The sequence below is a fragment of the Formica exsecta genome, unplaced genomic scaffold, assembly GCF_003651465.1.
Source record: "Formica exsecta isolate Colony F162 unplaced genomic scaffold, ASM365146v1 scaffold510, whole genome shotgun sequence".
Taxonomy (NCBI): Eukaryota; Metazoa; Arthropoda; class Insecta; order Hymenoptera; family Formicidae; genus Formica; species Formica exsecta.
In genome coordinates, this window is record NW_021852344.1 from 25,061 (window position 1) to 36,580 (window position 11,520).

Sequence of the window (11,520 nt, forward strand, 5' to 3'; positions counted from 1 at the left end):
ACATAAGCATTTTTTTTTATAATTTCACAATTTTTCGTATCGGAAGTTTTCATAGTAGTTCTGTGTGCTTTGTAAATCTTCAGTTGATGGTAAATCTTCAGCTTGTGGGTTTATTGAAAAATTAGGCTGTTCTGGCCATGTTGATGAAGCATTCGTTTGAAAACAAATCATCCTCATCAGCTATTCAGACAATAGCTTTACGAATTTCACTTTTTAGCTTTCTTTTTAAAACGTCCGATCGCAAACTACGTAGCTCTTGGGCAACATATTCACCAAAAACGTCATATTCGTCTGGTTCTTTCTTCAAAACTTTCAATGCAGCTTCAAAAGCATTCTCTTCATGTTCAGTCTCATACTTTCTTTTGGAATATCTATTCGATTTTTTCCTAATATCTTTATCTTATTTTGTTTTCAATTCGCTTTCTTTTGACTCACCAGATGCGTTGATATTTTCGCTTTCCGATATTTCAAGAATCTCCTCTGCGGATTTATCTAAAGAAATTATCTCATAAAAATTAAAAGTACTATTGTTTTTAAATGGATAAACCTAATGCTACTAAGAAATTTGTTTCTACTTTTTATTTCATATTTCGCTTAAATAAAACAAAAAAGTTAATAACTTTCTTTCAATTTCTTAATGTAGAAAGAGGCACTGTGAGAATAAAATTATAATTATTTCGGTTTCCTGAAACTATTGAGGGGTGGTTAAAAATAGCTGAAGAGTTTGAGAGTCGCTGGAATTTCCCTCATTGCATTGGCAGTTTAGATGGAAAACACATTACAATCCAAGCACCGAAAAATGCTGGAAGCCACTACTACAATTACAAAGGGGCTCATAGCATTGTTTTGATGGCGATTGTCGATGCAAACTACAAATTTATATATATTGATGTTGGATGTAACGGACGAATTTCTGACGGTGGCGTATTTTCTAACTGTTTACTATATAATGGGTTAACGCAAAATACTATCCGTTTGCCTGACTCAAGACCTCTCCCTGGCAGAGATATGTCAGTTCCTTACTGTTTTGTAGCTGACGATGCCTTTGCCATGAAGACCTATATTTTAAACCTTATCTCTTTCGTGATCAACCAGCGCCAAATCGCATTTTTAATTACCGTCTATCTAGAGCACGTAGGATAGTAGAAAATGCTTTTGGAATCATATCAAACAAATTTCGAGTTCTTAGAAAACCTATGCTCCTTAATCCCGATCGAGCAAGAGACGTAGTAATGGTGATCTGTGCTCTTCACAATTTTTTATTATCGAAAAACAATTCTAACTATCTAAACAAAGGACTGATCGATATAGAAGATCAAAAAAATCACGAAATAATACAAGGCAATTGGCGTAGTGAAACTCAATATGAGAATACATTTTTTCAATTAGAAAGAGGAACAAGGCACAACTACAGCGTTTCACAAAGGGATGTGAGAGATGAATTCAAAAATTATTTTATAACTACTAGAGGTAAAGTCTTATGGCAATACAGACATATTACATTTTAAATGTACAAGTTTGAAATAAATAAGATTCAATAAATTGTTTATCAAATTTGAGTGCGTGGAAGAACCAGATAAAAATCGAATTAAAAATTTCAATCCGCGCGTTGAAATATGGCCATTTAGTACAGTATATCTCGTCAGTCCCACTTCCACTTTTGGTTTCTTTAATTTTCTTTAATTCTTTCGACACCTAAAAGCATCATACAAAAGTTGTGAGTGTACCACTTGTCTATACGACTGTTATTCAAATATTTCTGTGTACCATAAAACAATGCCATGCTATAGTGCGATACCATTATTTAATTTTCAGTTTGCGACATATCTTGATGTTAGATTTTTGTATGTAAGTATTTAATAATTTTTTTTTAAATGTGCTAAATTCGCGACGACTAAATGTATTTAATTTTAGCAATGTAAACTAAGGTGTAATTAAAACGTGTGAACAATGTAAAACTAATGTGTAATTAATTATTGACTAAGTAATTGAAGAATGTAATAAAAATATCCTTATCTGATTCCTTAAATTGTGAATTTTTCTTTGCACTTCATTCGCAGAACATGCAAATTTTTTCACCAAGATCTTTTAGGATTATGTTTTTTTTATTTCTGTCACGGTAGTCATGAAGTTTTGTATTCCACAATAGTTCATAACTTTCGTATTGTTCAATAAGTTCCTTTGTTTCGTCAGAGGACCAAATTTTTGCCATCTTGATTTTTACTCTCAACACGTCGCTCTCAAAATACGAACAACGTTCGAATTTAACGAGCTGATCTCCGAGAGTAAAACAACGTCGTGTCGATTTGCAAGCAGGTCTCGACAAGTTCGCTCGCCGAGAGCTGCGAGTCATTCTCCATTAGATACTCTCAAGGGTATGTCCATTTGCGAGAATCACTTTCGAGAGCTACTCTCGAGAGTTTTACTCGCAGGTGGACACGCACCTTTAGAATCAATGCGCGTTAGTTATGCGGCGCTTTATAATAAATGCGCGTTCGTCGGCGTTAGTCGGCGCGCTATATTAGATGTATCGAAATTTATATTGTACGTATCGGCGTACTGCGAGGCCGTGTTTGTGTAACGGCGCGCTAGACGCGCAAGAAACAGGGCGTCGGCTGGTCGGCGCGTGTATGGCAAGGCCGTGTTTATTTTGATGGCTCGGAATATAATGTTCGGTATACGACGCGACAGGTATTTCGGCGCGGCGATAAATTTATGCAGACGGCAGAGCCGTGGATTCTGGATGCGTCGGTGTTAGATGCGTTTTAATCGCGTATTCCCAGATATTCGGGGAAGCGGTCGGAAATCGAGTATTTTCGATCGGGTGGAGAACTCTCTGCCCCTATTCCGCACGCGGACTTGAGAATAGCTGGTTGGAGTCGAGAAACCTCGACGGGGCAGCGAACTCGCAAACCCACGGTCCGTTTGGCTGGAGCGGTCGGATGGTAAACCGGCGATATAGGAGAGCGGCGAACACTCCGCTCTCGTCGAGTTGGTCGGAAGTTGGCGAGGATTCGCAGGCGGCGAGGAAACCGAGAATGCTCGGCGGAGGCTGCAAACTCGTCAATCTCACGTTTCGTTGTGTTCTGAGAATTGTCTAAGGATCGGATCTAGCGGAGTATCTCGAGCATACTGCTCGAGAGGCTTCAGGTACCGGTCTGGTGCCGAGATGGATTTTGGCGGCCTGTATATACCGAGAATCTAACGGTAACCGCGTCGTTTATTCTGGTGGGCGTAACGACGCGTTGTTTTCGGATTCGGTAATTAGCGGTTAACGCGCCGCTACCCTGCGGCGGGAAAACGACGCGGCGTTTCGGCGGTTTGAGCGCTCAGTGTTTCCCGGAGGCGCTCAGTGGTTCTCGGTGTTCGGGCCGTAACGGCTGTACGATATCTCCGATATCTCGTGTTCGGTATTGACAAGTATTAAAAAAGGCGCTAAGCGCCTCTGCCCCTGCCCGGCCGATGTTCGCCGGGCGGCAGACTTCCGGCGGTCAACTGTCGGGTAACGATGGGGGTTGCATCGTTACATATATTTATATATCTCTTACTCACAGATAGTGTAAGATATCATGTTCTTCTCTCTAGTACAAGTTCCAATCATTATTAGTCAGTTTTATAGGATTCAATTTTTGCCAGAATTGTCTACTTTTAATTTCAAACATAATTGAGAAATAATTATTTTGGATGTGGTAAGCTAGTAATAAATTTTTCTTCCTGTTTTCTGGATTTATTTTCTCTTAAATCTTGAATATGTATAAAAGCATAATCATACATATATTGATGCCATATATTGATATGTATATAAGCATAACTGTATCACCAGGGCCGCGTTCGAGAACATCACCCGTGTGTACACGAGCGTCGTTCTATCTTTGTTCAACTTTCAGTAAATAACAAAGATAGAACGACGCTCGGTGCACACGGGGGATGTTCACGAACGCAGCCCAGCACTGCATAGGTAGAACAAATTAAACCGAATATAAAAATTCTCTTGCATTGCGCAATTTTTGCAATAATTTCTGTGCGATGAAACATACTGAGATTAATAATCCAGCAATCAATAATTAGTTAAAAATCAATAAAGTTTAATTATGTATCGCGTCTAGCAACCACGTAACAGTGGAATATTCTTTCTCGCCGCGTACTAATACTCGCACGAATTAGCCGATTTTTTAAAATTAATTTCTCATTAATTATGGCAAAAATCGCAAAATGGTAGAAAATTTTCCTACTCGGTCTAACCCGCTGTTTACGGTGATACAGTTATTATCGGACACACTGCATGCTCATATATATAAAAATATATAGATTTAACTTTTATTGTGTCAAATACTTTTAAGTACTCACATTTTTACAAATTTTATATTTTTTCTTTAATAAAAAAAATATTTAATAATTTAATATTGATATATTAAATTATTATTTAAACTATATTTTTGGAAAAATTATATAATTAAATATTTTTAACAGAGCTATTGATTTTAGAAACCTTCGTTAATAAATGATGCTATTTTGTCCATCATAGTGATATGAGTACCTTGTACGTAATGAATTTGCACTGCACTTTCAGTAACCTAAAAGTAATTTCTCTTGTAAAAATATCTTAAAAATGATAAAATGTGTTACACTTTAATCAAAAATGTACCTTATGTAAACCATAATCCTCTTCAGGAAAAGTGATTGGCGTAAGTGTGGGTTTTAACAGTATTATAGATGATTTTAAAGGTGGCAATAAAGATATATCATAATCTTGTACAGCGATTATATGATTGTAAATCGTTGTACATAAGAATTTTTGATTTTCAACACTTAATATATTGATCTTCTCCGAAAAGTGAGCAGTAAATAGTTCTAATTTTTCCTCCCATGTACTGCACTTATTCAGCTCTAACGCAGTCTGTAAATAATGTAAATATTGTATTTTAAGTAAATAATAATAAAATGGTAATTTACATTTAAAATTGAGACAATAATATGAAAGTTTTTACTGTATTTTCACATTTCGGATATACTACATATCTGTATTCTTATTACTTAACTACTTTTTCTGTATTTTTGAACTACGTAAGACAAATTATTTTGTCTTTTAATTATTAGCAATAATTTGTAATCAAGGATTACTGTTTTAATTTGATACCCATTTTACACATATGCTCAAATAATAAACACTATATATCAATCATTGTAAATATTATATAATTCTTATATACTATCATTATTATTATTTTTTCTTATTCAATGAAAACCATTTAAACGAGTCTTTCAAAACTTCTGTAATCTGTATTATATATAAATAAGACGGTAAAAGATATTTTATCATATAAAAGTGCATATAAGACTTTCAGAACCATATTTAAATATTTTAATAAATAATTTTCTATACTCTTTCATATATATTAACTGTATATGAACACAATTACGTGAACCATTTTTGTAATAAAAAATCATAATGTGGTTTTAATAATTGACTAACCATTTCATTGTCGGATTCGAGATATATTTTCATGAAATGAAGTAGAATGTAATTTTGTAGTTCTTGTTGTGAAGTATAATTATAAAATTTAATCAAAAATTTCATCCAATCAGGAGCTCCATCTATAAGTAATAACCGTCCAACGAAATTCTTAGCTTCTAATAATCTTGCTAACTCAATAGCAATTAAGGATCCAAATGAATAACCCACTATTACAAATTCTTTTTGATCTTCCATTTTCTCTATTATGTACTAAAAAAATAAACATAAGCATATATAACATAGCATGTAAAGAAAACGTGAGAGCGTGTGTATAATGAAATATTGTTTAAATACACAGCAATTTAAGTAACGATTTTAAATAGATTATCTTATAATTTCATACAGGCAGAAGATATGCTGCTGATTTCATTATTGAACGAGTAACATCCGGCATATTAAGTGCACCGTGTTGCAAACATATCGCCAAAGATTTAATTTCCGATTCTATCAATTTATACACGCTTGCAGATCCGTCGAGTCCTGGTATAAGGAATATTATGTTTCCAACAACTTCCCTTTTTGTATCGAGTTCTATATAAATATCGGGACTCAAATCAGAATCCTTAAGTTTTCGTGTCAATATTTTGAAACCGTCCAAATTATCTGTTGTAGCTTCAATAGCATCGTACGTCTTTTCTTGCTCGATTTCATTTGTCATTTTTCTAAGTGCAGCAAAATTGAGATTTCGAATATCTTGTTCTGTCAATAAAATATCAAATTCTCTCTCCAATGTCTGTTTAATTTCTACCGCCATCATTGAATCCATGCCTAGCTCAGCCAGTAATACGTTTGGCGCCACTATGTTTGGATTTTTCAATCCTATTTTAAAAATTAAATATTTTGATGTAATTTTAATCAAACATTATTTCATCTTAATAACTATTGAACCTTACATTTCATGTAATATCTTTAATGCACTTTGTTATATCAATATAATATACTCTTAATAACATTATTAAATAAAAATTTACTTTGTATAAATGTTTTGTCACAAATTTTTTATATTACAGTTGTTTATAAACTCACCCATAATATTTGCAACCGCTTCAAGTGGATTCACTAAAGGTCGGCGCTGATTGGTCAGACTTTACTCAATAATAACTTTTTTTAAGCGTTATAAAAAAAATGGCTCGGGACTTTTCGTCTCAGTTTTTGGTAAGGAATAACGCTATGTACTTGGTGGGCGGTCATTGCGGGTCACCCTGTATATATATACAGGGTGTTCCCGTGTTAAATGGCCAAACTTAAAATATGTATTTAGGACCTTAAAACAAGAAAAAATTTTCCGCTGGAAATATGCTCGCAAACGTTTCGTTCAAAAGATATTGACTTCTGAAGTTATGAACTATAGGAACGAATAATTTCGAAATAATCTAGGTTAATTCTATTTATTGCTGTACAATAATCAAAATTTAATAATTAAATGTTTTGTTCAAAATGATGGCCTTCAGGTCGGAGACAAGCATTGCACTTATCGATGACAGAATGAGTGGCTGATTCCACGAAAGCATTCAACGAACTAACAATTATTTGGTACGAATGTATGGAGCTTTGTTTACAGTGCAAACACAAGCCTGTCAATGACCTTCGATTTTTAAAACAAAAATAAAAAGAAACATTTCGAAATTATTCGTTTCTATAGTTCATAACTTCAGAAGTCAAATCTCTTGAACGAAGCGTTTGCGAGCATACTTCCAGAAGAAAATTTTTTCTTGTATTAAGGTCTTAAATTCATATTTCAAGTTTGGCCATTTAACCTGGGAACACCCTGTATATATCAACAGAAAACGAGGACAGCTTTATTTATATGTAATATTAAAGATAACACGAAAAGAAGAAAAACTGTGTGCTTGTTTTTGAAAATTTAGTATTTCTATTCTAGTTACTCTTTATTGTATACTAAAAAATGATCATACCTTTCCAATATGCTTTCCAGCAGCCATATATCTAAACGCAGCTTCTATTTCATCCCTTTCAAAAACTTTTCTACATAACGGTTTGATAGCCCTTTCCTTTAAACCTTTTATTATTTTATTTGATAATATTATCTTACTCTCTGGTCTGGCACGAAATAATTTATCCAATATTATACCATGAAAACTAATGCCTTTTGAGAATGCAGATATTTCTAAAGAATTATTGGAAATCATATCAAATTTTCCAATTTCGAGAAAGCGACCACCTTTTGCTAAGCAACGGATGGATGCTTGCAGTTTTTCTTCAGCTAAAGAATTCAATACGATATCTACTCCGCGACCTTCCGTCTTCTAGATAATTATTTGTTCAAAACTTGTATCTCGAGATTTTCCGATATGATCCTCAGGAATAGAGGGAAATGTTTCTTTTATAAAATGTTGTTTCTCGGTACTTCCAACCGTTGTAAACACTTCGCAACCTTCGTAAAGTGCAAGGTGAATTGCTGCTTGACCAACGCCTCCCGTACCAGAATGAATTAACACTTTGTCGCCTTTCTTCATTTTACCTCTCAAATACAAAGCATAATAGCATGTGCTATATACGCAAGGAACCGTCGCGGCGTCTTCCATCGTCCACTCGTCAGGTATGATCCAACTGAGATATTTATCAGCTACGCAAATATTTGCAAATCCCCTAAAAATAGTGATTTATATTATAATATTTATTATATTAAAGTTATATTTTAAAAAGTTTTTTATTTTCAATGATATTCTGTATATAGAAATGAAACATGCAAAATATAATAATTTTTCATTTTTTTTATTTCATCGAAAGCTTCTTTAATATAAATATAAAAAATTATTTTAAATAGCTTATTTACTAAAAATATATTAATTGAGACTTTGTATATGTGCGTATCACTATCTTACCCATTTGAACACAGTCCCATTACTCTTTGTCCATTTTTATTAAAACCAACAAATTCCATTCCGATTAAAGAGCTGTTCTTTTGTTCCAACAATTCGAGGGAAGTTAACATGAGTCTACCGCTAGCTACCATGACATCTCTAAAATTGATAGAAGCATAGACTATTCTTATCAGATTTTCTTTATCATTCTTGACCAAAGATATTCTGCTTTGCACCCAACAAAGAGTGCTAAGATCACCACGCATCTAAAATAAATAAATAGACCGAATTATTTTAATCTTATTAAAATTACAGTAAATCATTACTTAATTTATAAATAAAAGTATTACAAAGCATTATTAATTTTTCGTAAATACCGAATCTTCTTAACATACCATTTGAGAAACATAAGCACTCTGTACGAGTTTCGGTTGTAATAATGGTAATGGAAAATGCCTGTAAGAACCCCAAATGCTACCAGAACGTATAACATTGATGGGTAAATCCAGCTGTAGTTGCCTCATGTACAACGATTCTTGCAATGAAAAAATAGGCGCATCTTTATCTTGAATAAATACACCTCTAATCATTTTACCACCCGGTTCTTTTCGCAAACAATTTACAAGGCCGATTAGTCCGCATTCGAAGTCCCCTTCTGCGACGATTATAATCCTCGTAGTTTCATTTTCTACGTTCATGAATGATTTAAGTCTGTCTATCCATGAGAATTCATAATTGTTTATAAGCACAATCTGCTCACTCCTCTTAATATCGTGTATTTTTCTTAATAATATAATTGTCTTATCGTTGGTGCGTTTCTCCAAAATTACTTTTAACCCATACTTATCCAGACATGAGTAGTCGTAGATAGCATCCAACTCTTCGAATGTTAGAAGAAATCCCTTTGACATTATGACAGATAATAATTGTTCATATAGATCGTTTTTATTTTTTGTTAAAATTCCGAAACCTATAGTCATCAAACAATTTTCATTTTTTGTCAGTTTATCAAATTTTATTGTAGAAATATTGTCAGGCAAGGCGATATCTTTGAACAGCTCGTGTGTTGCTACCAGTTTGATATCGGATTGAATTTGCGGTAAATCATCTAGTACTTTATTCACAAATAAACAATTTAAATTTTCCGGCATCACTTGATCGCTATCCTCCACAAATTCGATGATTTTTACGTTTACCATATTGTAACACTCGAGCGCAATATGCACCGACATTCTTGTTATGTCCTCTAAAGACATTACATCTAGATCCCGATGAGCAACAAACTTGTACTCTTCAAGAACGGGATGGATTGATCTTTGTTGGCGAGATATAGATGTAGCCACGACGCCGCTTACTTCAATTCCTCCGGATATTAAAGCATCTAAATGCTTATAATTTTGTACAAGGACTTCTGCAATATGACACAATAGCGCAATTTTATACATATATTTTCCGAAAAATAATTTTGGGCTAAATATTGTGCTTATTTATATTATTGTAAACATACGTTTTTCTTCATTTGGAAGCTTCTCAATTTCTTCTATATGAGATTCTGGGTCGATTACTATTTTACGAATTCTTGTTGGTACGAAGAGACTTCTCGAATCCAGTCCTAAAATCATCATCTGTAACATGTTGTCAATAAATGTTGCCCAGTTCTCAGTCCAGACAATATGACCATTCTTTCCCCTAATTGACGCGCTTTTTAATCCACGAAATTCACCAGTATATTGATAACCACGAAGCTTCAATTCTTTATAGATATCTTTCGTATTCATCTCCTCTTCATCATTGTCAGTTCGATCAATAAATGTAATACATATTTTCTCGTCTTCAATTTTAATTGGAATTCGTACTGTTCCAGTAACGACAGCATTGCTTCCTTCGATTATCTCGAATTTGCCACTACCTGTAAGAATATCGATATCAATTTCTTGTAAATGCAGTTAGTGCTAATACTGTATTTCCTGCTCAAATCTGCGGTCACACTATTGACAAATTGCTCTAATGATTCATTTATTGGATACAAATCTTTTCTCAATTTATATTTTATATAGTCTTATCTTTCATTTGTATTTTATGCACAAATTTTAATTTTTTTGTATATCTGATTTGCAAGATTAATTTAATTGTACAAGTTACCTTTTTGTATCATAAGAGTTAAATCGACTGAGTTTTGTTTTGATAATATTGTAGAGCGTAGAAAATTGACATCTTCAAATATAATTGGTATATCCAGATAATGTTGTTTCTTTAACCAACCAATCATCTTCCATATAAGCAAAAAATATCCTGTAGCCGGTAACAAATTTTTTCCATTAATAACATGTCCAGTCATATATATATATTCTTCCTCTAACACATTAATAGTAACAATTACTTCTTCTTTGTCAATTGTTCTTTGTCCGATATAACGGTACGTATACCAATCTTTGGAATGATCCCACCTACAATAAATATCATTAATTAAACAATATATAAAATATTAGTTCGCGTTTCTTTTACCGTCGTTAAAAATAATACAATTTAATTTTCTGCTTTTTAAAATTTCACTATTTTTCTATAGCGAATATGACTGAAAAATCTTATGTTACATTAAGTAGAATTTACCTTATAAGGTGAGAAATCATCGGTGTTCCACGACTTACAGGAAACTTAACTTCCGGATATAAATTTGCGATTTGCAGCTGTAATCCTGCATTATATAGTTTTCCAATTCCGTGTAAAAATAATTCAATATTTGGTTCGTGAGAGAATTTGTATAAAGCGACATTTGTCACTGTGGTCTCTAAAGAATCATTAAGAATGTATTGTAGAATATCGTGCGGCGCTATCTCAATCGTCACTGCGTCGTTTGGAATAAAGCGTAGAGTTTCTGAAAATAATACCGGGGCTAGCAAATAATTTGCATAATATTCTGCTAGATTTGACTTTGGAGATGCACTGAACCATTCATAAGACTCATTCGGTACACTCAACCACTTTGAGCTTGGAGACACTTGTTGTGGCAATATTTGATTCAAATATTCCAAAAGTTTAACTCTTGCGGGCTCGACGTAACGACTATGAAGAGGTATATGTCCAAAGGAAATTTCTTTTACAGGAATATTGTTATTCTGAATAAGAATAAACTTTATCATTTATTTACAATTAAACATATAATTATAAGCATATATATAT

General features: G+C 33.4%; 2 protein-coding genes across 2 annotated transcripts in view; both read right to left on the reverse strand.

The window, feature by feature from the left end:
• Positions 1 to 35: 35 nt before the first annotated feature.
• On the reverse strand, positions 36 to 6,568 carry LOC115241800 (fatty acid synthase-like). Its single transcript, XM_029817729.1, has 6 exons — positions 6,542 to 6,568; positions 5,859 to 6,334; positions 5,474 to 5,725; positions 4,646 to 4,897; positions 4,490 to 4,574; positions 36 to 492 (listed from the first exon to the last, which is right to left on the reverse strand). The coding sequence occupies exons 1-6, from the start codon at positions 6,543 to 6,545 to the stop codon at positions 401 to 403; spliced, it is 1,161 nt and encodes a 386-aa protein (XP_029673589.1). The 5' UTR covers positions 6,546 to 6,568; the 3' UTR covers positions 36 to 400.
• Positions 6,569 to 7,780: 1,212 nt separating this feature from the next.
• The window catches only part of LOC115241799 (fatty acid synthase-like), a 6,356-nt gene continuing 2,616 nt past the window's right edge, over positions 7,781 to 11,520 (reverse strand). The window contains exons 4-9 of the mRNA XM_029817728.1: positions 10,951 to 11,456; positions 10,483 to 10,787; positions 9,848 to 10,249; positions 8,736 to 9,751; positions 8,362 to 8,606; positions 7,781 to 8,125 (exon numbers count right to left, since the gene is read on the reverse strand). Coding sequence (XP_029673588.1) covers positions 7,783 to 8,125; positions 8,362 to 8,606; positions 8,736 to 9,751; positions 9,848 to 10,249; positions 10,483 to 10,787; positions 10,951 to 11,456 — 2,817 coding nt within the window. The 3' untranslated portion in view covers positions 7,781 to 7,782. The remainder of the gene's footprint in view (positions 8,126 to 8,361; positions 8,607 to 8,735; positions 9,752 to 9,847; positions 10,250 to 10,482; positions 10,788 to 10,950; positions 11,457 to 11,520) is intronic.